At 42.4% G+C, this 27,587-nt stretch overlaps 1 protein-coding gene across 10 annotated transcripts in view; it reads left to right on the forward strand.

The window, feature by feature from the left end:
• senp6a (SUMO specific peptidase 6a) overlaps positions 1–27,587 on the forward strand; it is a 230,720-nt gene that overhangs the window by 56,744 nt on the left and 146,389 nt on the right. For 7 of the 10 annotated variants that reach the window (XM_068044665.1, XM_068044661.1, XM_068044662.1 and 4 more), the window contains 2 exons: positions 22,040–22,185; positions 25,448–25,615. The exons of 1 other annotated variant lie outside the window; for it this stretch is intronic. In XM_068044665.1, coding sequence (XP_067900766.1) covers positions 22,040–22,185; positions 25,448–25,615 — 314 coding nt within the window. Of the gene's footprint in view, positions 1–22,039; positions 22,186–25,447; positions 25,616–26,321; positions 26,425–27,587 lie in introns of those variants that run through there. 2 more of the 10 variants (XM_068044666.1, XM_068044669.1) reach the window with 2 other exon arrangements.

The following is a 27,587-nucleotide window of genomic DNA, read 5'->3' on the forward strand; positions in this document are numbered from 1 at the left end:
TAACTTACAAGACCGTGGACCAAGAGCTGGAAAGTGGGATTTGGCTGAATAGCTGTTTCTTGGCCGAATGGCCTCCTTCTGGCCATTAAATTCTTTGACTATATAAATATGCATCTATATAGCGTCTATCATGTCTTCATGCTCTCTGAAAATATTTACAGCCAATGAATTACTTTTGCTGTATTTACTGTTCTTAAGTAAACATCACAGCTAATTTGTGGCTGAATGATTAGTTAATCTGTTTTGATGGTAGTTGAAGGCTGTTGGTTGGCAAAGGCAATGGAAGAACTTTCTCCTTCACTTCAATAAATAAAGTGCCATGAGATCTTTTACGTCAACTGAATCGGCCTGAGGGCCTCAATTTAATATGTCACCCGAAAGACAACACTCTCTCGGGTGCTGCACTGAAGTGTTGGCCTACGTTATATGCACAAGTCTTTGGAGCTGAGGCTTTTTAATGCGCATTATTTTGCAAATTTAGACTACTGTGATTGGGCTTGCATCATGTTTCACAAATTGATAATGGAATTTAGGAGCTGAAATCCTTGGAACTCTTGAATGGCCATCTGAGGTGTTGATAATGAAATCTCTGTCCGACAATGATGGAGTTGTTGTAACTTTAGACCAAACATTTCTGCTGTTCTTAAAAAGTTGTCGAAATTGGATTTTTATTTTTGCTGCTTAATATTTCTTTGCAGCAGGTTTTGTTGATGTATCTTCTCACTGTTGGAATGTTTCTAATTGTGATTAGTTCTGGAGAATTTCTTTTCATCAGATGTGTAAAAGCACAGGACCTATGTGTGATAGCAGCCACTCCCTCAAGTTTTAAGGAGGCCATCCCAAGATTGTAACAGTACTTGTAGTGTTTACCAGAGTATAAATCAGGAAATTAAAGGTGCATGTACAAGAGTAATATAGTAATCATATAAAACGGGAAAACCAAATTTGCAGTAATAGATTAGAAGACAAGTTCATGGAATGCATTCAAGATGATGTCTTAGATCAGTATTTCGAGGAACCAAGTAGAGAGCAGGCTATTTTAGATCTAGAATTGTGCAAGTCTTAAATCTGAACAAAGTGAACTACATAGGAATGAGGGGGTGAGTTGGCTAAGGTAGCTTGGAAGACCAGATTAAAAATATGACAGATAAGCATTGGCAAATATTTAAAAGAAATAATTTATAATGTACAATGAATGTACATTCCCTTGAGGGGAAAAAAAAACACAGGAAAAGTGGTTCAACTAGAGATTAAAGGAAGAGGCTTAAACCATTACCACAAAGAGTAGTAAGCTTGAGAATTAGGAGGATTTTAGAATTCAGCACTGATTGATCAGGAAATTCACAGAGAAAGTAGAATGTAAGTAAGCTAGCAGGAGACTTTAACAGATTTAAAAGCTTTTACGGTATATAAAAACGAAGAGATCTGCGAAAGTAAATGTGTGTCCCTTACAGGCAGAGACTAGGGAAGTTATAATAGGGAATAAAAAAATGGCTGAGATATTAAACAAGTACTTTGTATCTGACTTCATGGTAGAAGACACAAAAAAAACATCTGAAAATAGTCAGGAACCAAGGCTTTAGTGAGGCCGAGGAACTTCAAGAAATTAGTATTAGTAACGAAGTCGTACTGGAGAAAGTAATGGGACTGAAAGCTGGTTAATCCCTTCAACCTGGTGGGATACACCTGGCATTTTAACAGTAGTGATGATGGAGATAGTGGATGTGTTGATTTTGATTTTCCAGAATTCCCTAGATTTTAAAATGGCCCCAGTGGGCTTGAAGGTATTAAACGCAACCTGGCTATTTATAGAAAGGAGGGAGAGAGAAAGTATAAGCCAGCTAGACTGACATCAGTTGTAGGGAAACTGCAAGAATCTGTTATTGGGGATGTGATAAATCATTAAATATGATCAGGCAGAGCCAGTATGGATTTATGAAAGGGAAATTGTATTCAACAAAGCTGTCAGTTTTCGGAGGGTGTAACTAGCAGAGTAGATAAGGGGGAATCAGTGCTTGTGGTGTAATTTGGTTTTTCCAAAAGTATTCGATAAGGTGCCGCACAAGAGGTTATTGTACAAAATTAGGGCTCATGAATTGAGGTTGAACAGAAACAGAATAGGATTAAACTGGTCGTTTTTGGGTTGGTGGGTATAAACTAGTGGGCTTTCTCAAGGATCAGTGCTTGGACCTCCGCTATTTACAATCTGTATCAATGACTTAGACGAGGGAACTGAGTGTAATGTCAAGTTTTCTAATGGTACCAAGTTAAATGGGAAAGTTATATATGAGGAAGAAACCGGTTGGAAAGGGATATAGACAGGCTAAGTGAATGGAAAAGAATGTGGCAGATGGAATATATTGTAGAAAAAAAATGTGAAATTATTCACTTTGGTAGGAAAAATAGAAAAGTAGATTTTTGTTAAAGCAGAGAGACTGGGAAGTGTTCATATTTATAGGGATCTGTGTGTCTTTGTACATGCACCACAAAGTTAATATGCAAATCAAGCAAGCAATAAGGAAAGCAAATGGTTTGTTAGCCTTTATTACAAAAAGATTGGAGTATAAGAGTAAAGAAATCTTCCTGCAATTATAGAGAACCTTGATGAGACCACATTGGGAGTACTGTGTGCAGTTTTGGTCGTCTTACTGTTTCCTTATTAAGTTGTATCTATAGTATATGTGTTTCTGTAGATGATGTTTTGGCTGTGAGCTTAGCTGGTCCAGTTACTCCTTGCTGTAAATTCAGGATACTAGTCTTTAATATAAAAAAAATTACTTATTTTGGGTCTAACATGCATTATTTGCAATGTCTCAATGCTGTGTTCTTGTGCCTTCGGGCCTAGTCTATAAGGCAGTAAGTACTTGAGATCCTTGAAGGTTTTTTTGTTGTACCAGTGATATTCCTCAACAGCAAAGGCATCCAGCATGGTTTAAGGCACTTTCCATCAAGATACAGCCTAGTGTCTCCACTGCATTCCTTGGACTCTGATCTCTTGGACATGTACAACGTTTAGCAGTTGAAACCCAAGCTTTGAGCAGGCTTGAGCATGAAGGTGCAATATTATTAGAACAGATGTACCATTTTATTTATTTTTTAAAATTTTGTTCATGGGATGTGAGTGATGCTGGCAAACGTAAGAACAGAAGAAGTAGGAGCAGGGGTAGGCCACTCGAGCCTGCTCCACCATTTAATAGGATCATGGCTGATCTAATTGTAGCCTTAACACCACATTTCTGCCTGCCCCGATAACCTTTGACTCCCTTGTGGATCAAAAATCTGTCTAACTCAGCTTTGAATATATCTAATGAGCCAGCCTCCAGTGCTTTCCGTGGAAGAGAATTCCAAAGATTAATGACCCTCCAAGAGAAGAAATTTCTCCTCATCTTAAATGGGAGACCCCTTATTTTCAAACTGTGCCTCCTAGTTCTAGATTCCCCCACAAGGAGAAGCATCCTCTCAACATCTACCCTGTCAAGCCCCTCAGATTCTTATATGTTTCAATAAGATCACCTCTCATTCATCTAAACTCCAATGCGTATAGGCCCAACCTGCTCAACCTTTCCTCATAGCATAGCCCCTTCATCCCAGGAATCAGCCAAGTGAACTGTCTCTGAGTTTCTTCCAATGCAGACTGTATTGTTTTCTCCCATCCGTCTTTTTGGATGGATCACTTGATGCACACCCCTATCCCTTCTTGATCTTCCCAGACTCTCATGGCGCTGTTGAAGGTGCACTTTATTTTGCAATTTCCTTTGAGCACCATGTTGTAACTTCCTTCTCATGCCCACCAATTTGCCCCACTCTATCCTTGGATTCCTGATGTATACCTCCGCCTCAGCCCTCGGGCTTTCAGTGGACAGATGCGCAAAATGACTGGCTTTGCATTATTATTATTATCCTTCTTATTTTGAAGTGCTAAGCATCTTGTCCAGTCATAGGTTGCCAGTCACGAATCCCAGGATCATCACCCTTAGCATCGCCTGCATGATTCTGTAAGATAAAAGAAAAAACAAAACCAAGCCCTGCTCTGCGAGCAAATTTGGTCACAGGCATATTATATAATTGAACTTCAATGGTACATGAAATTAGAGTCCCATCTGGATCTCCTATCCCTGTTGCTCCTCCTCGGGCTGCATTGGCATTTTCTGTCATGGCGATGGTGTTCTCCCAGATGCCTCAATTTTAGTATCTCCAGCTGCCCTCTGAAAAAAGTGTTCGAATGTCCAGCTGTCGTCTGTAATGTCACCTACGGGAGTATCATCTATGATATCCCCCTGATGTGAGTTTGAGGTTTCATCACAATCCCACATGATTGGATCACAGGGTTGCAGAGAGGCAACTTAGCCAGAACCGTTGGGCTTCGGTCCTGCGTTTGGCGGCTGGTGAAGCTTCATCTGTTTAATGTGAAACCGCTTGACTGGCTTGGGAAGCGTGGACTGCATACACCATAGGGCTGGCTTTGTTCACTATAGAGTAGAGGTCTTAGAGTGGTTCAAATGCTCCCACTCTAGCATAATTTAGGACCATGACCTGATCTCCCACACTGCACTCCTGAGGTTTCAGTGGCTTCAAGTTCAAGCAGTTATGCTGGTGTCTGTGACCCTTGAGATATAGGGAACACAATGTCTGCCAGAACTCAGCTGTAAATTTGTCCTTGGTCATTTCCCTGACCTGTGTCCCAGAATCATCGAGTTAAACAGCACAGAAGCAGGCCCTTCGGCCCACCGTGTCTGCGCCGGCCATCAAGTCTATCTATTCTAATCCCATTTTCCAGCACTTGGCCCGTAGCCTCGTATGCTATGGCGTTTCAAGTGCTCATCTCAATACTTCTTAAATGTTGTGGGGGTTCTTGCCTCTACCACCCCTTCAGGCAGTGTATTCCAGATTCCAGCCACCCTCTGGGTGAAAAATTCATTCCTCAAATCCCCTCTAAACCTCATGCCCCTTACCTTAAATCTATGCCGCCTGGTTATTGCCACCTCTGCTAAGGGGAAGAGTTTCTTCCTATCTATGCCCCTCATAATGTTGTATACAAAATCTCAGTAAGGGTGCGCACAAGCAGATTGCACTGGTGTTCTCATCTGACGCCCACTGACCAGTTCATGAGGGGAATAACCCGTCCCTTTGGATTTTGTACCTCAGATATTCATGACTATCAGTGGGAGGATCTCATCCCACTTACAGTACTGAACGAGGAGATCTTTACATATAACATTTTTGAGGGTGTGGTTCATGCGTTGCATGATACCTGAAGACTGGGGGTTGTATGCAGCATGCCATTTACCTTCAATCCCTAATAGCTTTAAAGTAGACTGCATTACCTGTCCTGTGAAGTGGCTGCCCTGATCTGACACCACCATCTGCGGTAGCCCCCATCAAGAAAACACTTCCCTAACTAGGATCTTGGCAGTCCACAATGCAGTGGTTGCCTTACAGGGAAAAGCTTCCACCCACTTGGTAAAATTGTCTACTAGGACAAGACAAACTTTTTACCTTTCTTGGTGGTAGGTTGATCTGCACATCCTGCCAGGGTGTCTCTGCGCCTAGTATGACCCGTGGAAACCTTGTGATGGTGAGAATCCGGCTTGTTCGCTGCACATACCAAACAGATTTTGCAATGACTGACAACATCCTAGTGGATGCTAAGCCACAAAGCCACAGGCCTGATCCATTCCCAGGTAGTCTCAGGGCCAGAGTGACCCACTTCTGCACCCCCATGCACTAGACTAATCTCTTGACGATATCCCTCGGGGACAACCCACCTATCATCTTTAATAACATTCCTTCCCTTAACTGGCCATCTAGCACTCCAAAGGGTCTTTCCACTGGGCAGTTGTCTAGTTTGACTTGAATGGCTGCTCTCAGAACTACACCTTTCATTTGTACCTTTATCAAGTTGGGTGGGAGCTGGATCTCAACAGGTGTACTGGGAGGAATTGCCATTACTACTCCCAACTGATGGGGGCCCCAAAGCATTCCTTCTACGGCCCCCCTTTTGGCTAATTCTTCCGCCACCTTATTCCACTCCCACCTAGGCTTAGTTTTAGATTAAGCCTTAGCTTTGTGGATGCAATACTGGCCATCCCCCTTCCCGACCACTTGGAGAATAGCCTTCAGCAAAGGCGCGCTGACTAAGGGTTGACTGTCTGCCGATGTGAAACCCCTACAGTTCCAAATTGCTAAAACTTCAGTCACAGCATTGCAGGTAAACACTGAGTCTGAGCAGACCATATAGTGGGTAGGAAATTCCTGAGGGTGGATAACCATATAGGTGACAGTGACCAGCTCAACATGTTGGGTGCTGAGGTGGGATAGTAATTTTATAGCCAGCTTCGGAGGGGGTCATGGATCCCACAACCCCTCTTCCATTCTCCTTGTTCTACAAAACTAGACCCATCCATTCTCCCTGGCCTCGCTTCTGGGTGGCCAGAATGTTGCCTGTCCAGCACAGGCACCGTTTCTCCCCTCCTTGCCATCCTCAAACTTCTCCCCCATCTTTTCCTCTTTCTCCAAGTCTACATCGTGTCCTCTCCCTAATGCGCAAATGACGCCCCGATGCTGTTACAATCTCGCCTCCAGCATCCCAATATGTCGCCGATAATGTGTGTGGTCAGTAAGCTTGTCCTTTTCTTACTGCTGAACCCTGTAGGATGCTCTGATGTCATTTCCTTCTCTCCCTGCCCCCTCTCGCTTCCCCCCCCCCTTCTCTATTCTGATCTTCACTCTCTTTATGTCTCTGTTCCCTTTCCTGCTTTAATTCTTCCATGGTTCTGTCCACTATAGCCAATCTTTCCTCCTTCTCCTTTCTCAGTTTAATCAAGTTTGCCTCCATTTCATGGCATTCCCTTGATATCAACCAGACTGCCTTTACTAGTGCTCGTTTGCATGTGGATCCCTGTGTCCACTGATCAGCTCCTACTCGGCTTCCAGAATCACCTTAACCCACCCCTCCTTCAGGGGCAGTCTCCCCGCCACATATTTTGTGACTAACCCATCTATAGTTGGTTTTGTTTACTTTTTGGGGTCCCTGCTTGTGGTCACCAGAATCTGTAAGATTCTTAAACGGGGTCACTTCCCTCTAAGGTCCTGACCCCGTACTTAGTATCAATGAGACGAAACAAACACTGGATGCAATTTCCATTTTATGTGGAAGACCTTTCTTAACCCACTAAACAATAGTATGTACTTAGAACACCAGTTGCTTAGCTGGACCCGCATACAGGAGCTCGTGCCTGGGGTGGTCAGTGTGCTGAACAAATTCTTCTGCAAGCCTTTCTGTGACTGACCAAGTCACACTTCCCGGCTGCAGCAACAATGTTCTGACCCTGGTCCCTCGACATACAAGGCAATGTCTCGAATTGAGTCCCCCGATTGGGTTTCAGTGCCTTATCAATCCCACCATGGCTATGCAAGACCACATGCATGGTGTCATATCCTGCTCTCAGCAAGGGGTGGGGGGGCCTTAGGTGCAAACCAGCAATGGATGTGATATCTACATCTTGATAAGGCAAGAAGGAAACCATTCACACATATTCCAAGAGGCCATTGTTTGCGAGTTGTTGTAGGCAGAGTATCTGATGTTGTAATAGTCTGGGGCCACCACCTTAGTGGCATGTCCTGGTACGTACGTGTGCGTTCAGTTAAACTGTCCTTGTTGTTCAAAGAAAGTCTTTGGTCAGAACTCTTCTCCCTTCGTCCCAGTGTCCTCCACACGCCATGCTCTTACGACCTGGTGAGCCCCACACATTGGTTCACAACACAACTGGTTACATTTTACTTATAAAGAGAAATGCATGAGATATTTAAAAATGCCTTACAGCATAACAGAAATGCAACAGATATCCAACTGCCTTGCACGTGTATCTTTAGTATACCTGGGAGATTTTTTGTATCTTTCTCCATGAAGACAGACACAAAAGTATTTGTTTAGTTTCTCTAGCATTTCTTTATTCCCCATTATAAATTCCCCTGACTCTTCCTGTAATGGGCCCACATATGTCTTTGCTAATCTTTTCCTTTTTACATACCTATAGAAACTGTTAGAGTCTGCTTTTATGTTTCTCGCTAGTTTGCTTACATATTCTATTTCCCTTTATCAGTTTCTCGGTCCTCCTTTGCTGAATACTAAAATGCTCCCAATCCTCAGGCTTACAACTGTTTTTGGCAACTATATAAGCCTTTTTCTTTGATCTTATACAATATTTAACTTGTTGGGTTTTTGTGCCTCAAAGGAATGTAAATTTGTTGTAAACCATATATTCTTTAAATGCTAGCCATTGTCTGTCTGCCATCATATCTTTTAATGTAGTTTCCCTATCTACCACACCCAACTTACCCCCATGCCTTTGTAGTTTCCTTGGTTCAGATTTAAGACCCTAGTTTTGGATTGAAGTACATCATTTTCAAACTTGGTGTAAAATTCTATCATATTATGGTCCCTCTTCCCTCGAGGTTCCTTCACAACAAGATTCTTAATTAGCCCTTTCTCATTGCACAACACCAGATCGAAAATAGCCCATTCTCTAGTTGGTTGCTCAACATACTGTTCTAGAAAAGCATCTCGTGTACTTTCCAGAAATTTGTCCGCTACGGCATTAGTGCTCATTAGGTTTATCCAGTCTATATGTAAATTGAAGTCCCCCATGCTTACGATATTACTCTTGTTACATGCACCTGTAATTTCCTGATTTATATTGTTATGACCGAGGCAGGAGTAATGCATTGTCAATTCAGTCCTGTATATTATTAAAGTTTTCCCACTTACTGGAAATTAGCCAAATTTTTAGTAATCCCCAGAATAAAACAGACCTAACCAGGAATCTTTAAACAGCAACAAATTAACTATTTATTAATCAACAAAATCTTAACACTATTAAAGATAAATCTGTGTCTGAAGATTTTCTAACTTATTTAACCTAAACCTTCCCATGCACACACATGCATTCAAAACTAGCAATGGTTAACCGGTTTTTAAAAATAGTATTTCTTAGGAATAAATTAAGTAGCTGGGTTCTAAGTCCTGATGAGTTGTGTTCCTGGTTGATGGGGTGTTCCAGATTAGAACAATCAGATGCCACTCGAAGCCTCCAGGCGAATTTGACAGCCTATGATGGATAGACGTTCAAAGTACCTCAGTTGCAGCAGGCATTACACAGTTCCTTTAACAAAGAGTATAGCCACAGGTCTATTTGGATTCTAAAATTGGTAGTTTTTCAGTAGAAATTTTACCGAGAATTCCAGCAAACACAAACGAACGACAGAGTGTCAATCTTGAAGGCAAATGTTCTTTTTCCAGGGTTTCTTTCTTCCTTAGGCAATAACACAGCCTGTAACTCAATGTAGTTTTTCTGCTAAGAGAAACAGACAGTTGCTTCGTTCAGGGCATGCTTTGCTGGACTCCAGTTCAGACAGGTTAAAACTGGTCTTTTTCCACCATTAAAAGTTACAGTACACCATGTCTCCTCCTCTCTCTCTCTCTCTCTCTCCTGCTGTGGCCTGGGAAACAGATGCAGTTGTTGGCAGACTGTGCACAGTCTTAAAGGTGCACTGTTTTAAACAGAGGAGAAAAAAAACCAGCTCCATGACAATACCGTGCCCTACATTATCACTACTGTTTGGTGGCCTATAAACAATTCCTACCAATGTTTGCTGCTCCTTGCTGTTTCTTAGTTCCACCCAAACTGTTTCTATGTCTTGATCCTTCAATCTAAGATCCTCACTCACTAATGTACTGATCTCATCCTTATTAACAGCGCTTCCCCATCTCCTTTTCCTTTTTTGCCTATCCTTTCTAAATGTCAAATACCCTTGAACATTCTGTTCCCAGCCGTGGTCACCCTGCAGCCATGTCTACGTAATGGCAATTAGATCATACCTGTTTACTTCTATTTGTGCTATCAATTCATCTACCTTGTTGCAAATGCTGCATGCATTCAGATAGAGTGCCTTTAATTCTGTCTTTTTATCATTTTCACAACCCCTAGCCTTATCCACTGATGCTTTCTTAGGTTTGTACACTCTGTCCCTTCCTGCCACACTCAGATTATCAATTTCCTTATTGCTACCTTGCTCTCTTTAAATTATCACATCTTTCCTCAATTGATCCCTTGCCCCCACTATTTAGTTTAAAGCCCTCTCTACCGCCCTAGTTAAATGACGTGTCAGAACACTGGTCCCAGCACAGTTCAAGTGAAGATCATCCCAACAGTATAGCTCCGATTTTCCCCGGTACTGGTGCCAGTGCCCCATAAATTGAAACCCACTATTCCCGCACCAATCTTTGAACCTGGCATTTAACACACTAATCTTATTTACCCTACTCCGATTTGCTCATGGTTCAGTTAATAATCCAGAGATTATTACTTTTGAGATTCTGTTATTTTAATTTAGCTCCTAGCTACTCATACTCCCTATGCAGAACCTCTCTCCAAGTCCTATCAATGTCGTTAGGAGCCACGTGGACCACAAAAACTGCAGGTTCCTCTCCAGCCCTGAGCACATGTCCCAAACCCTGGCACTGGGCAGGCAACACAACTTCTGGACTCTCGCTCTTGGCAGCGGAGAACTGTGTCTATCCCCCTGACTATACTATCTCCTCATATTACTACATTCCTATTTACTCCCCCTGCTTGAATGACTTCCTGCCATGGTGCCATGGTCAGTTTATTCATCCACCCTGCAACCCTCGCTCTCATCCATACGAGCTGAAAGAACCTCAGAGCTGAAAGAACCTCAGACCTGTTGGACAGTTGCAAGGGCTGTGGCTTCTCTACTTCCTTCTCGATCCCCTTACCTGCCTTACTAGCAGTCACACCCTCCTATCCCTGACCATTGACCAAATCAGAAGATTCTGTCCTAAGGGATGTGATTATCTTCCGGAACCAAGTGTCCAGGTAATATTTTGCCCCTCCCTGATGCATCACAGTGTCTGTAGCTAGGCCTCCATCTCACTGACTTGAAGCTCCTTGAGCTGCAGACACTTACTGCAGATCTGTTTGCTGTGGATCACACTGGTGTCTACCTGCTCCCACATACTGCAGCTGCAACACTTACTTCAGCTACTCTTTTCCTTTTTATATATTTGTAGATGCTTTTTCTGTCTGTTTTCATACTTCTTACTAGTTTACTCCCATACTCTGATCTCTTTTTTTAATCATCCTCTGCTGGTTCCTAAAATTTTCTCAATCAGCTGTGCTACCACGAATTTTTGCGGCACTGTACGCCTTTTCTTTCAATTTGATGCCATCCATAACTTCTTTAGTGTTACGACTGAGATAGGAGGAGTGCACTCTTTTCTAGCTCCACTTCTGCACAAGTCACGACATCTATCCAAATGTTTACCCAATTACCGATACAGGCAATCATACAGGCCTGGGATAGTGAGGAGAGAGGAGGTAAATGGGCAGGTATTACACCTCCTGCGATTTCCCCCCACTGTGGTTGACAGGGCCCTCAACCGTGTCCGACCCATTCCCCGCACCTCTACCCTCACCCCTTCCCCTCCCTCCCAGAACCGTGACAGGGTTCCCCTTGTCCTCACTTTTCATCCCACCAGCCTCCATATCCAAAGGATCATCCTCCACCATTTTCGCCACCTCCAGCGTGATGCCACTACCAGTCGCATCTTCCCCTCCCTTCTCCTGTCAGCATTCCGAAGGGATCGTTCCCTCCGTGACACCCTGGTCCACTCCTCCATTACCCCCACCACCTCGTCCCCGTCCCAGGGCACCTTCCCTTGCACTCGCAGGAGGTGTAATACCTGCCCATTTACCTCCTCTCTCCTCACTATCCCAGGCCCCAAACACTCCTTTCAGGTGAAGCAGCGATTTACTTGTACTTCTTTCAATGTAGTATACTGTATTCGCTGCTCACAGTGTGGTCTCCTCTACATTGGGGAGACCAAGCGCAGACTGGGTGACCGCTTTGCGGAACATCTCCGCTCAGTCCGCAAGCAGGACCCTGAGCTTCCGGTTGCTTCCCATTTCAACACTCCCCCCTGCTCTCATGCTCACATCTCTGTCCTGGGATTGCTGCAGTGTTCCAGTGAACATCAACGCAAGCTCGAGGAACAGCACCTCATCTACCGATTAGGCACACGACAGCCTGCCGGACTGAACATTGAGTTCAATAATTTCAGAGCATGACAGCCCCCCACTTTACTTTCATTTTTAGTTATTTTTTCTTCCTTTTTTTTTACATTCCTTTTTACATTTTTTACAATCTTTTTTTGCATTTATTTCATTTCATCTTAGTTTGTTCAGTTTGCTGACCCACTGTTTTTTTCAGGTTGTTTTTCTTCATGTTTGCACTTGCTGCTGTTCAATATTCAGTATATTCACACCTAATCTGTACTAATGCTTTGTCTTTCAACACACCATTAACATATTGTTTGCCTGTTCTCCGTGACCTTCTGGTCAGCTATGTGGCCTGGTCCAATCTGCACCTTCTCCTTTGTTATCTCTTGCCCAACCCCCACCTCACTTGTTTATAATCTGTGACTTTTCTAATATTTGTCAGTTCCGAAGAAGGGTCACTGACCCGAAACGTTAACTCTGCTTCTCTTTCCACAGATGCTGCCAGACCTGCTGAGTGATTCCAGCATTTCTTGTTTTTGTTTCAGATTTCCAGCATCCGCAGTATTTTGCTTTTATTTTAGCATATCTCTTTCTTTGTTTCTCTGTTTGGCTCTGATTACACTTCTATGAAGTACCTTAGACCTTTTTTACCAATTAAAGGTGCCATGTGGCTGCAAATTGATGTAGTGTGGCCTTTATTCTGCACATGATATTTATTTTAAAGCATTTTCAAATGCATTGGAGTGAAGTTAAAACTTAGATACAAAAAAGTACAAAGAACATATTGGAGCAGTTTGAAGGAGGACAGTATTCCAGTTGTTATTGGCAATATTTAAAAGCATTTCATAGGCTCGCTGTTTTTGCATCCTCGCCTTCTAGCTTTTATCATTCAAACTCCTACAAGCTTTTTCTGTCTTTTTTAATGGAAGATGGTTTGCATTATAAGATTGAAAGCTGCAATCCCACCATTTACCCCAGCTAGATCATTTGGAAATCCCAGTGGGGTAACCAGCACAAGTATTTCAAAGTGAATTACTGTTCGATATTAAAAAGCACATTTGATCATCATTAGATGGGGGAGTATCCTAACAGCAGTGAGTTGCTGGGCGGCACAGTGGCGCAGTGGTTAGCACCGCAGCCTCACAGCTCCAGGGACCCGGGTTCGATTCTGGGTACTGCCTGTGTGGAGTTTGCAAGTTCTCCCTGTGTCTGCGTGGGTTTTCTCCGGGTGCTCCGGTTTCCTCCCACAAGCCAAAAGACTTGCAGGTTGATAGGTAAATTGGCCATTATAAATTGTCACTAGTATAGGTAGGTGGTAGGGAAATATAGGGACAGGTGGGGATGTTTGGTAGGAATATGGGATTAGTGTAGGATTAGTATAAATGGGTGGTTGATGTTCGGCACAGACTAGGTGGGCCGAAGGGCCTGTTTCAGTGCTGTATCTCTAATCTAATCTAATCTAACATTATGCATTACCAATAATAATGAGGCTGTACATCCTTTTCACTAAATGTTTTCTTACGCTCGAAAGTTATGCCCAAAACCAATTAAGGGCACCATGACCATTTATAAACCATTATTAATATCGGAACTGGGGTTTCTGTACTGAATTAGAATAGGAGCAGGTCATTAACATGAAAAATTGTAAGGGTGATCTTTTAAATGTTATTTTGACCTTGATCATAGTGACATGACAGCAGCGTGCATGCTTGAGAAAAGATACATTTCCCAAGAAGTGGGTCAGTTTCTTTTTCATTGCTAGTATGAAGAATTTGACGAAGGTTTGCATTCTAGGCGTTAATTTTTTTCAAGAAAACATTTTCTGGTTGTTTGGAACATGGAAAATTTCACTCTGATGCAATGGGGATGCTTACCTGAGATTGGTGGTTGAAGCAGGTTACTTCAATACAGCATAGTGAGGTTTGCTTTCCAATTAATTGTGCTATCTATATCTGACCTGATAGTGTCACTGTGTAAAATAGGAAGTATTCCATTCCCAAGCAAAAAAAGGTTTCAACTAAGTAGTCTTTACATATCTTGTGATTTCTCAAATTCAACTGAGTACGTGACTCATAGTTCACGCACTGTGTACTTAGTACGTTATGACCTCAAGGGTGCCATATAACCATAAGTGTACAACCTAGTGTATGTCTTAATGCGTTTCATTGACATCCAAGGTATAACTATTATAAATTTCAAGTTTGCTACAGATATTCTCATGGGTTCAATGTGACTTCTCTTCTGTAAGTGTTCCTTATGATCAGGAGTTCATCTTTTCTCACCCAGAGGGTAGTTGGAATCTGGAACGCACTGCCTGAAGAGGTGGTAGAGGCAGGAACCCTCACAACATTTAAGAAGTGTTTACAAGGCTACGGGCCAAGTGCTGGAAAATGGGATTAGAGTAGTTAGGTGCTTGATGGCTGGCACAGATGTGATGGGCCGAAGGGCCTGTTTCTGTGCTGTATCACTCTATGACTCTATCTTCACTGCCAATATCAAGTCCTATGATAGTGTGACCAATGAGCTCGTATCAGTGAAACTCCTTTGTTATATGAGCATCACACTAATTTTGCATGTGCTTTGATGTGTACTTCTCCAACCTTTTGAAAGATAGGCTACTTAATGTTATAGCATGGTGAGGTCACTATCAACAAATTTGCTTACTTTGCAATTATTAAATAAATGAGTAGAGCAACATTTGTAGATCAGTATAATCATACCTTGACTTAGCTCTCTGCCAGGAAGCCAGCAGCTTGAGCTTTCACTTTCTGCGAGCTCTTCCTGTCCAGGGATTCACAACTAAAGCTGCCAGATAAAATGCTCTTCCTCCTCACACCCAAAATTGGTATTTCCCCTGAACCACCTCCTACTAAGTTCACAGCAAAGAACCCATCCCACTGTAATCATCCAATCCTTTTTTGGCATAGATTAAGAAATCTTACTGTCGCAATTGGTGTGTTATGTAATAAATACCATCCTGAAATAATGGGAAAGCAAGTTTACAAGAATGCCTAATTGGACTTCCAGTGTCCATGTGCCAGAGGCAGCATTCCACAAACTGCTCAGTTCAGACTTAATCCACCATCCACCCCTCCCTTCCTTATGGTTAATCCCCTGTGAGCTAAATTTGATATCATTTCAATATGAATTGTATCAAGAACCTACTGTGGTGAAATAGAAATTCTAAAATGTGACAACCAATTGAATGAGAAAATGTCAGCTGACGGAGCTTGTTCTTCTTTTAGATTTGGTTTAGTTTGCACTGTCATGAGCCTTATCCAAGGTATTCAATCTGCTAAAGAAGATGAATGATCACATGTAGTAGTTTCAAAAGAATAAATAACTGAAACTTAACCATCATCCCCGGAGTCAAAAACCAAAAACGTTAGGGTAAATCTAACATTATAGGCTCCATTATTTAGCCCTGAATCCATTCAATGGGTAACATTCCATGGTCATAAACCATATATGAGGCTACTCCATCTCAGAATGTTTTCTTAATTGTATTTTAGCTGGTTAACAATGGCACTAATGTGTGACAGCACAAAACCCTTGTTGCAAACTCATTGCATCAATCTTTTTCTCTACTGTGGTCTTATTTATAAACAGCCACATAATTTTCCAAAGCAGGGTTGTATATACAGTGAGAAATTTTGTGTAATGATTATGGCTTCTATACATTGCCAGTGCTTAAAGGGACAATGTCTTCAGGATTTTTTCCTCTGAATGTAAGTAAATCTACAAAACAAGCAAATGACCTGCACTTCAAAGAATAAGATCATGCATATGACGTGTAGCTTAACATTGCTGATCAGAATATTTAAGCTGCTACTCTTCTGTTGAAATTGATAATCCTCACATAGCTGTTCAACTGCTAACTAAGTCCCTCTATAATATTTTCAAGCAAGCAATGAACGATTTTTTTTTTCTTTCATGGGATGTGAGCATCGCTAGCAAGGCTAGCATTTGTTTCGACCAAGGTGGGAGGAGTGCACTGTTAATTCAGTCCCGCTTCTCCACAGATCAAAACATGTTTTTTAAATTTTCCCAATTACTGAAACAGTCAATCAGATACACTGTTTTTCCCCCAGAATAGAACACACTAATCAGGTTTTTTTTACTGAACAACAAAATTAACTGTTTATTATAAAGCAAGTCTTAACTAGTAATAAAGTAAAACATAAACACGTAGATCGAATTTTTAAAGTTCCAGCATTAAATTTTTTAAAAGTCCCCTTTCTACCTTTCTTCCTTCATTCTTTCTTTTGGGCCTCCTTATCTCGAGAGACAATGGATACGCGCCTGGAGGTGGTCAGTGGTTTGTGAAGCAGCGCCTGGAGTGGCTATAAAGGCCAATTCTAGAGTGACAGGCTCTTCCACAGGTGCTGCAGAGAAATTTGTTTGTCGGGGCTGTTGCACAGTTGGCTCTCCCCTTGCGCCTCTCTTTTTTCCTGCCAACTACTAAGTCGCTTCGATTCGCCACATTTTAGCCCTGTCTTTATGGCTGCCCGCCAGCTCTGGCGAACGCTGGCAACTGACTCCCACGACTTGTGATCAATGTCACAGGATTTCATGTCGCGTTTGCAGACGTCTTTATAGCGGAGACATGGACGGCCGGTGGGTCTGATACCAGTGGCGAGCTCGCTGTACAATGTGTCTTTGGGGATCCTGCCATCTTCCATGTGGCTCACATGGCCAAGCCATCTCAAGCGCCGCTGACTCAGTAGTGTGTATAAGCTGGGGATGTTGGCCGCTTTGAGGACTTCTGTGTTGGAGATACGGTCCTGCCACCTGATGCCAAGTATTCTCCGGAGGCAGCGAAGATGGAATGAATTGAGACGTCGCTCTTGGCTGGCATACGTTGTCCAGGCCTCGCTGCCATAGAACAAGGTACTGAGGACACAGGACTGATACACTCGGACTTTTGTGTTCCGTGTCAGTGTGCCATTTTCCCACACTCTCTTGGCCAGTCTGGACATAGCAGTGGAAGCCTTTCCCATGCACTTGTTGATTTCTGCATCTAGAGACAGGTTACTGGTGATAGTTGAGCCTAGGTAGGTGAACTCTTGAACCACTTCCAGAGCGTGATCGCCAATATTGATGGATGGCGCATTTCTGACGTCCTGCCCCATGATGTTCGTTTTCTTGAGGCTGATGGTTAGGCCAAATTCATTGCAGGCAGACGCAAACCTGTCGATGAGACTCTGCAGGCATTCTTCAGTGTGAGATGTTAAAGCAGCATCGTCAGCAAAGAGGAGTTCTCTGATGAGGACTTTCCGTACTTTGGACTTCGCTCTTAGACGGGCAAGGTTGAACAAACTGCCCCCTGATCTTGTGTGGAAGAAAATTCCTTCTTCAGAGGACTTGAACGCATGTGAAAGCAGCAGGGAGAATCAAATTTTAAAGTCCCTTCACATACTCTCTCTCACGCACGCACACACACACACTGGTTTACTGAAAAAGAAATTTCAAAGGATTTTTATATCCGAGCTCTGTTACAGACAAAAAAAAACACGCGGGCAGATCACTTGCATACTCCTGAAGCAAATAGCAGATGAGGCACGCTGCATCAAACTGGAACATCAAACTTCCAAGCGCACGCCGTTCTCGTCAGGAGGCACTTATCATGCAGGCCCCCACCTGCCAAGAATGGGACACATTAATTTCGCCACATGGAGTAAAGAAAGAACTTGTTATTAAAAAAAAAAAATCAGACCTTTGACTGGAAAGACATTTGCATGGTAACAGACAGTACTTGGAAAGGACAAAGGGGCCACTCCCTGCTCCAATTTAATCTACAGTGCACTTTTGATTACCAGACATTGAAGGTGGAGAAGCTAACATTCCAGGTTAACTGCTAAGATGGCTGAATACACACACACTTGGTCAGACCAGTTTAGTCACATGACTTACTGGCTGTTGGAGTTTTTTAGAATTTGAACTTGCCACAGAGTTTTAAAACCCTGAAAGCTGTGTGCTCCTAGACTCAAAAAGGCTTGTCTCCTGTCTGCTCTCATCTCGTTATCTCACCAGCTTTGGAATCCATTGAAGACATATTAACCCCGAGAGAGAAAGGTGTCCTACAGTGAACAGGGTTTAAGAAGAATACTGGGCCCCAACGAAAAGCAAGATCTATCTACAAAAGGACTACAGTGAGCTCAAAGCACAGTAACATGAAACTCTTCTGATATTGCCTCAAACCTCTCCACTTTGTTTTCTTCGCCTTTCTGTCTCTATTTGCATGTGCGTATCGTGTATGCATGCTAGCGTGAGACACAGCGTGGATCCGTAGGCGTTAACCGAATTAGAGTTTAAGTTCAAGTTTTTAATAAATTTCACTTTTCTTCTTTCAACCTAAGAAAGCCTGTTTATGCTAATTTCTTTGTCTTATAATTGGAAAGCGGTGAACAAGGATTCACCAAGTGGGTGCTCAGAACACGGTGTGTTTCAAACTAAAACCCTGTTATAATAAGACCAGGTGAAGGCTGAGAAAGACCCCATGACACCTTTCTCACCTGGTCGTAACACACTTAAAAGTAATTTAGCAGGCCTTCCCCAAATACAGGAAACAAGATGATTCGACAGAGTGAACTTCATAGAATCGTTTAGGGAATTGTGGTAAAGCGAGCTGGGTTCTCGTCTTCCTTGGAATTGTCTCCTTCCCTTTTTTGACACGTCAACAGCGCTTGACTTTATCTCCTTCTGGAAGATAAAACCACACACACGCACACACACACAGACACAGACACTTTTACTTTCTCCCCATCCAGGTGTTCTTTCTAACTACTGGGCTTGTCCAATCAGGGGAGCGCTTGTCACTTTTCTGCCCCATTTAAAAAGGCATCTGCTTTGAGCCTAACTGGAGCCATGTGACAGCCAGCAACACAGTTGCCAATCTGGCTCCCTCAATGTCCTCTTAATTAAAAAAAAAACAACTGATCCAACATTTATTCAGCTTAACCATAAATTCCTTTAAAAATATTTTAACCAAAAAAAAAATCACTTTCATAACACTGTGCTTCTGTTGAAATTAGAAATCCTCATATAGTTGTTTAAGTGGTGCTAACTGAGTCCCTCGATTATTTCCAAGCAAGCCATGAAAGATTTTTAAAAATTCTTTCATGGCATGTGCGTGTTACTGGCAAGGCTAGCATTTGTTTCTCATCCATAATTGCCTTTGAAAGGCGATAGTGAGCTGGTGTAGATACACCCACAATGCTGTTCGGAAGGGAGTTCCAGGTTTTTGACCCAGCGACAGTGAAGGAACGGCGATAAAGGTGGGAATGTGTGTTGTGAGGAAGATGCAAAGTGGCTTCAAAGGGATTTGGATAGACTGTGAGTGGGCAAGAACATGGCAGATGGAATATAATGTGGAAAATTGTGAGGTTATTCGTTTTGGTAGGAGGAATAGATGTGCAGAATATTTCTTAAATGCTAAGAGAATAGAAGGTGTAGATGTACAAAGGGACGTGGGTGTCCTCGTCAATATGTCACTGAAAACTAACATGCAGGTGCAGCAAGGAATTAGGAACGATAATGGTATGTTGGCCTTTATTGCAAGGTGATTTAAGTACAGGAGTAGTGAAGTCTTGCTTCAGTTGCATTGAAACTTGGTTAGACCACACCTGAAGTACTGTGTGCAGTTTTGGTCCCTTTACCTTAGGAAGGATCTGAATGCCATAGAGGGAGTGCAACGAAGGTTCACCAGACTTGTTTCCAGGATGGCGGGACTGTTCTAGGGAGAGAGATTGGGTAAACTGGACCTGTATTCTCTAGCGATTCGAAGAATGAGAGGTGATCTCATTGAAATCTACAAAATACTTAAAGGGATAGACAGGGTAATTGGGGAGTCCAGAACCAGGGGACACAATTTCAAAATGAGGAGGTAGCCACATAGGACCGAGATGATGAGAAATTTCTTTACTCAGACGGTTGTGAATCTTTGGAATTCTCTACCCCAGAGGGCTGTGAAAGCTCAGTCATTGAGTATATTTAAAGCAGAGATTGACAGATTTCTAAATACAAATGACATAAAGGGACATGCGGATAGTGTTGGAATAAGGCATTGAAGTGGGTGATCAGTCATGATATTGAACGGCCTACTCCTGCTCCTATGTTGCTATATGTTCAAGTCAGGATGATGTTGACTTGGAGGGGAACTTGCAGATGGTGTTCCCATGTGTTGCTGCCCTCGGTGGTGGAGGTTGCGGGTCGAAGAAGGCACAGCACATTTGCTGTGGTGCATCTTGTATGTGGTACACACTACTGCCACTGTGCCAGTGGTGGAGGGAGAGAATGTTGAAGGTAGTGGATGGGGTGCCGATCAAGCAGGCTGCTTTGCTCTGGATGGTGTCAAGCTTCTTGAGTATTGTTGGAGCTGCACTGATCCAGGCAAGTGACTTGAGCCTTGTAGATGGTAGACAGGCTTTGGGGAGTCCGAAGGTGAATTACTCGCTGCAGGATTCCCAACCTTTGACCTTCTCTTGTAGCCGCAGTATTTATATGGCTAGTCCAGTTAAGTTTCTGGTCAGTGGTAACCCACAGGATATTATAGCAATCAACATCATGTATTTCGTTAGTTCATTGTGACTTAAATTGTTTTTTCTATTAAACTACACATTGCAAAAAGAAACGCAGTTTAAACGTAGCTTAGTATCTAGACCAACATACAGACGTCAGTGTTGCAAAGCATCCTCATAAATTCCCATTAAGCCCTTGCACCTCTCCTTCCAAATAACCCAGAAAAAAAAGACAAGGGACATCAGGTTGGGGAGCATCCATCAAGAAAGTACATCACTTCATCTATCAGTTATAGATGCTGTCAGCCATGGCTCTTTCAGTAGCACTCTTACCTCTGAGTCAGAAAGTTCTGGGTTCAAGTCCCAAGTCCAGGATTTGAGAGCATAAATCAAAGCTGACTTTCCGGTGGAACACTGAGGGAATGCTGCATTATTGGAGGTACTGTCTTTGAGTTGCAATGTTAAACTGAGGCACCCTCTGTCCTCTCAGATTAAAAAATCCCATGGCAGTACTGTAAAGAGCAGCAGGGGAGTTAACCCTGGTGCCCTGGCCCATATTTTTCTCTCTATCAACATCACAAAAACAGATTATCTGGCCAAACCATCACTTTGCTGTTTGTGGGAGCTGCCTGTGTGCAAATTGGCTGCCATGTTTCCTGCATCACAGTAGTGACTAGCCTTCAAAAGTGCTTCATTGGCATGTCCCAAGGTTGTGAAAAGTACTATATAAATGCATGACTTTCTTTTCAGAACTGGATTCTTCGGAAAGATCGATATCTGTAACGTGAGCTGGTTTGTGATCCCCCAACAGATGCTTCTAACCTGAATCTATCCAGCGTGTTTTGTTTTTATTTCAGATTTTCAACATCATATGTGTTTTATGTTTTGTTCAGAAATGGATCGGGGCCCTGTCATAACCCTAAACACTAAACTCATTCCATTTTGCTAAAGTAAAGACTAAATGGATGATACTCTATTTTAGTTGATCTTGACTGAAAAAGATGAGAAGGCGGCCCTGCAAAGACGCTCAGTCTTTATTTCCATTTGAGGTTACCCTCCGATCCAAGATTTGAGGTGAAAAGGAACAATGCAGGAGCTGACAAAATACAATGGGAAGAATTACAATGTCGACATTTAAAAGCCAATTAAAAAACATAGGTATAAAAGCAAAATACTGCAGATGCTGGAAGTCTGAAATAAAAACAAGAAATGCTGGAAATACTCAGCAGGTCTGGCGGCATCTGTGGAGAGAGAAGCAGAGTTGACGTTTCAGGTCAGTGACCCTTCATCAGAACTCTGCTTCTCTCTCCACAGATACTGCCAGACCTGCTGAGTATTTCCAGCATTTCTTGTTTTTATTTTAAAAACATAGTTTGCAACTTACTACAAAAATGCAAAAAACTTTTGCACTGAAGTGCCATTTGTGATTACTTTATCTTTCAGAGTGAAGCTCCATTTTCATCACAATCAGTTAACAGTACAAGTTTCTTGAAAAGCTATACAAGAAGAAATCAAGGAAGTGTTTTTTGTAAAACTTTGAAAGGAAATGCAACTGGACTCAACATGTTGGGGTCTGGCAAGAAACTAAGGTCTGTCAAATTGGTGAACGTATTTGCTCTCGAGCATTTGGGCTGAGTATTGTTTGCTGTACGCTCTCTAACCTCTACCATTACACGCAAAACTTGCTTATGACATTGCTTTGATTCAGCATATTAAGGTGTATGGGCAAGCCAAAATATTGGTGTTATGTCCTTTCTAACAATGAAGTTCATACAGCACAGAAGCAGGCCATTTGATCCACAGTGCCTGTGTCAGCTCTTTGGTAGAACTATCTAATTAGTTCTACTCACCAACTATTTACCTATAGCCCTGTATTTTTTCCCCTTCAAGTATTTATCCAGTTTCCTTCTGAAAGTTACTACGAATCATCTTCCACCACTCTTTGAGGCAGTACATTCCAGATCATAATGACTTTGTGCATAACAGAACGTTTCATCATACCGTCTCTGGTTTTTTTGCCAACCAACTTAAATCTGTCGTCTGGTTACCGCCACTGGAAGCTGTTTCTAACACACTTTTGCAACAAGCATACATTTCTAAACTTGGGAGTTCACTTGAGTTCTGCAGAGGGCTATGGTTTGAATTTGCACTCAATCTCATAAATGTTTAATGTAACTTATTGAAAATACATGAAGTAATGTTCCTTGGAAATTTGGCATCTAGAATTTTCAAAATGAGCTATGCTCTGCTTGCTTCAGGCTGTAGAAAAGAAGTTTATATGATTAAATGATCTTTTTCATAACACTATTTCTGTGTTCATATAAAACAAATGCCTTTGTACTAGACATAGATTTTAAGAATGAAGTGAAGTATAGTTGGTTGGGTGCTGTGATTTAATGTGAGAACGTTGGGGCTGCACAGTGATGCCCAGTTGGATGCATGGGGCAAGTGAAGTTGCAGAGACCTAAATTAAGTGCAAAATGCTCAGTAATTGTGACGCATTACAAAACCTGGGAATGATTCAAACATGTATGCACAGCTTTAAAAAAAGGCCTATACAACTTTGTCTTTAGTACAAACTTTCAAATGTGTATCTGTGGGGGTTATACTAACTGCCCTAAACATTAACAGATTTTCTTAAATGTTATACAGTACGACATTTTGAATTGGAGGTTGTACTAGTGTTGATTTTGATCAGCTTACTCACAGCATGAGCTTGTACAAGTTTTTCAACTTTTTGAACGGCTTATTTGAGACCATCAGTCTTGTGATGATTGTGAGCTAGCCAGTTTGGATGTTTTCAGCACTCTCCACCCCCTTTGCACACAACTGAGCTGCTGAGGTTGCCACTTGTCAGTACCTATTTAATTAAAGGTTAATTAAGGAAAGCTAGCAAGGATTCTTGAGGGAAAACCATGTTTAACTAACTTGCTGGAGTTTTTTTGAAGAGGTAACAGAGGGTTGTTGAGGGCAATGCTGTTGATTTGGTGTACATGGATTTCCAAAAGGCATTTGATACAGTGCCATACAATACAGTGTGAGCAGAGTTAGAGCCCATGGAATATAAGGGACAGTGGCAACATGGGTACGAAATTGGCTGAGTGACAGGGATCAGAGTGCAGTGGTTAATGGATGTTTTTTGGACCGGAGAAAGGTTTGTAGTGGAGTTCCCCAGGAGTCAGTGTTGGGACCCATGCTTTTACTGATGTATATTAATGAGCTAGACTTTGTACAAGGCACAGTTTCAAAATTTGTGGATGATGTGAAACTTGGAAGCATTGTCAACTGAGAGGAGGACATAGACAGGTTGGTGGAATGGGCGGGCAAGTGGCAGATAAAGATCAATGCAGAGAAATGTGAAGTGATTCATTTTGGTAGGAAGGACATGAGACAATATAATCTAAAGGATACAACTCTAAAGGGGGTGCAAGAGCAGAGGGACCTGGGTGTATATGTGCATCAGTCATTGAAGGTGACAGGACAGGTTGAAAGAGCAGTTAATAAAACATACAGCATTCTAAGGCTTTATTAATTAGGGCGTGGCATACAAGAGCAAGGAGGTTATAAGACACTAGTTCGGCCTCAGCTGGAGTATTGCATTCGATTCTGGGCGCCACACTTTAGGAAATGCATTGGAGGCATTGGAGAGAGGGATGGGGAACTTCGGTTATGAAGATAGATTGATAAAGTTAGGACTGTTTTCCTTGGAGAAGAGCGACTGAAAGGAGATTTGATCGAGGTATTCAAAATCATGGGTCTGGACAGAGTGGATGGGGAAAACTGTTCCCACTCATCAAAGAATTGAGAACGAGAGGGCACAGGTTTGACGTGATTAGCAAAAGTGACATGAAAGACTTCATGTGGTTAGGATCTGGAATGCACAGTCTGAGAGTGTGGTGAAGGCAGACTCAGTCAAGGCATTCAAAAGGGAATTAGATTGTTTTTATGAAAAGAATGTATGTGCAAGGTTACAGGGAGAAGGCATGGAAATGGCATTAGGTGAAGTGCCCATTCGGAGAGCCGGTGCAGACATGATGGGCTGAATAGCTTCCTCCTACACTAACAATTTTTTATTATTGGTTCTGGGAATGCAGGCATCGCTGGTTATGCCAGTGTTTATTGCCCATCCCTAATTGTCCTTGAGAAGTTGGTGGTGAGCTGCCTTCTTGAACTGCTGCAGTCCTTTGGGTGTAGGTACACCAACAGTGATGTTAGGAAGAGAGTTCCAGGGTTTTGACCCAATGACAGTGAAGGAAAGGCAATATAGTTCCAAGTCAGGATGGTGTGTGGCTTGGAGGAGAACTTGCAGGTGATGGTGTTCCTATGCATCTGCTGCCCTTGTTCTTCTAGGTGGTCGAGGTCGCAGGTTTGGAAGGTGCTGTTGAAGAAGTCTTGGTGAGTTGCTGCAGTGCATCTTGTAGATGGTACACATTGCTTCCACTTGGCATCGGTGGTGGAGGGAGTGAATGTTGAAGGTGGGGAATGGGGTGCCAATCAAGCGGGCTGCTTTGTCCCAGATGGTGTCGAGCTTCTTTGGGTGGTGTTGGAGCTGCACCCATCCAGGCAAGTGGAGAGTATTCCATCACACTCCTGACCTGTGCCTTGTAGAGGGTGGACAGACATTGGGGAATCAGGAAGTGAGTTAATTGCCGCAGTATTCCCGGCCTCTGACCTGCTGTTGTAGCCGCAGCATTTATGTGGCGGCTGCAATTCAGTTTCTGGTCAATGGTGACCTCCAGGGTGTTGATAGTGGGGGATTCAGCATTTGCAATGCCATTGAATTCTGTGATTCTGTAATTAGAATGGCATGTTTCTACAGTGTACTGAGATGCTAAATTTCTTTGTTTACAGTGAAAGTGTGTCAACTGTGATCTCACCACACTCATCAAACAAGGAGGTCGATAAAAGTCAAAACAAATGCTTTGTAATTAGTGGTCCTTCAAATGCAGGGATAGTTTTACATGGAAGGCGTTTTCACCATGCCAATGCACAATCAGCCGTAAAAACAGCGGCCCAAAGGTAGGTCTGGTCTTTCGTGTTTAGCTATTAATTTGTGATTGTTTTGGTATTCTACATAGCTGGATTAGAACCCTAAAGTATTATGTTGCATAACTACAGTGGGGCAGTATGCTCCAAGTTTCTTCTAAGCAAGCATAACAAATGGCATTTGTCACAGTATTTAAAAAGATTCAGACTATTGCAGGTTAGCTGTATTGGCAGAGGATTAGGCTCATCAAGAATGTCATGTAATCTAAGCATAATTCCTGCTGACCTTCAAACAGTTGCTATAATTGTCATCAGCCTTAAAAATTAGATCATTGTGTTTTCATTGCTGGCATTTATAGCTCATACGGTGTGTCTTAGATTGTAAAACTAGTTTTGAATAAGTAATTAATTTCAATCTACTGCTAACGAACAGAACCTAATGTTAACTATTTCCCTAACTGATTCCAGAGTGAAGAAGAGTGAGGCTGTCTCTTCACTTCAGGCTCTGAATCTGGATTTAGGCTGGATTTACGTAGTGATTATAGAATTGATACAAAATAAAAATGCCTTGCACAAATGTTACAGCTGTAGTGATGAATGTGCCGCAAAGTTGTAACACTGCAATTCACAACCTCTATCCTCATTCTGTTTGTTTCATCTTTTTTTATGCATGTCAAGATGAGAAATGGCAGTGCAGAAGAATGAAACACTTTCCACCTTTGTGATGCTGCTCCTGACATATACTCAGCTCGAATATAGTATGTCCACCTGCAGGATAGGACTTCCTCCATTCTCTCGTCATCGGCCTTAATGCTAACCTGCGAAAGGCACACACTACTCTGGTAGTGTGAAACTTCTATTTCATAGCCTAAGATGTAGGAGCAGGAGTAGGCCCGTCAGCCTGTCGAGCCTGCTTCGCCATTCAATAGGATCATGGCTGATCTGATCTTGGCTGCAGCTCTGCTTTCCTGCGTGTTACCCACGATTCTTGACTCCCTATAGTTCAACAATCTGTCGTATCACAGCCTCGAAAATATCAAATGACTCAGCCTCCACAGCTTTCTGAGGTAGAGAATGCCAAATATTCACGCCCCTCAGAGAGAAGAAATTCCTCCTCATCTCTTAAATGGGTGATCCCTTATTCTGAAACTGAGATCCCTAGTTCTAGATTCCCCCATGAGGGGAAAACATCCTGTCAACATCTGCCCTTTCAAGCCCCCCTCAGAATATTGTTTCAATTAAATCACCTCTCATTTTTCTAAACTCCATTGAATATAGACCCAGCTTGCTCAACCTTTCCTATAAGATAACCCCTTCATCCCAGGAATCTGCCTAGCGAACCGTCTCTGAACTGCCTCCAATGCAAGATGTCCCTCCTTAAGTAAGGAGACAAAAATTGAACATAGTACTCTAGTTGTAGTCCCACCAACGCCCTTTACAGTTGTAGCAAGACGCCCCTACTTTTAAACTGTACCTTCCTTGCAATAAAGGCTAGCATTCCATTTGCCTTCCTAATTACCTGCTGTACCCGCATGCTAACTTCTTGTGTTTCATGTACAAGGACACAGAAATCCCTCTACTGTAGCTTTCTATAGTATCTCACCATTTAAATATTTCACTTTTCTATTATTTTTCGAGAGTGGATAACCTCACATTATACTCCATCTGCCAAATTTTTGCCCACTCATTTAACCTATCTATATCCCTTTGCAGACTTTTTGTGGCCTCATAACTTGTTTTCCTACCTATCTTTATATCGGTAGCGAGTTTGGTTATGATACACATTGTCCCTTCATCCAAGTCATGAATATAGATTGTAAATAGTAGAGGCTCTAGCACTGATCCATGTGGCACCTCTGTAGTTACAGTTTGCCAACCTGAAAATGACCCATTTATCCTGACTGTCTGATCTCTTGTTAATTAGCTAATGCTCTTTCTATGCTAATATATTACCCCAACACCATAAGCTCTTATCTTATGTAGTAATCTTCTGAGTGGCACCTTA

This window comes from Heterodontus francisci, chromosome 13 (assembly GCF_036365525.1).
Source record: "Heterodontus francisci isolate sHetFra1 chromosome 13, sHetFra1.hap1, whole genome shotgun sequence".
In the NCBI taxonomy this organism is placed as follows: Eukaryota; Metazoa; Chordata; class Chondrichthyes; order Heterodontiformes; family Heterodontidae; genus Heterodontus; species Heterodontus francisci.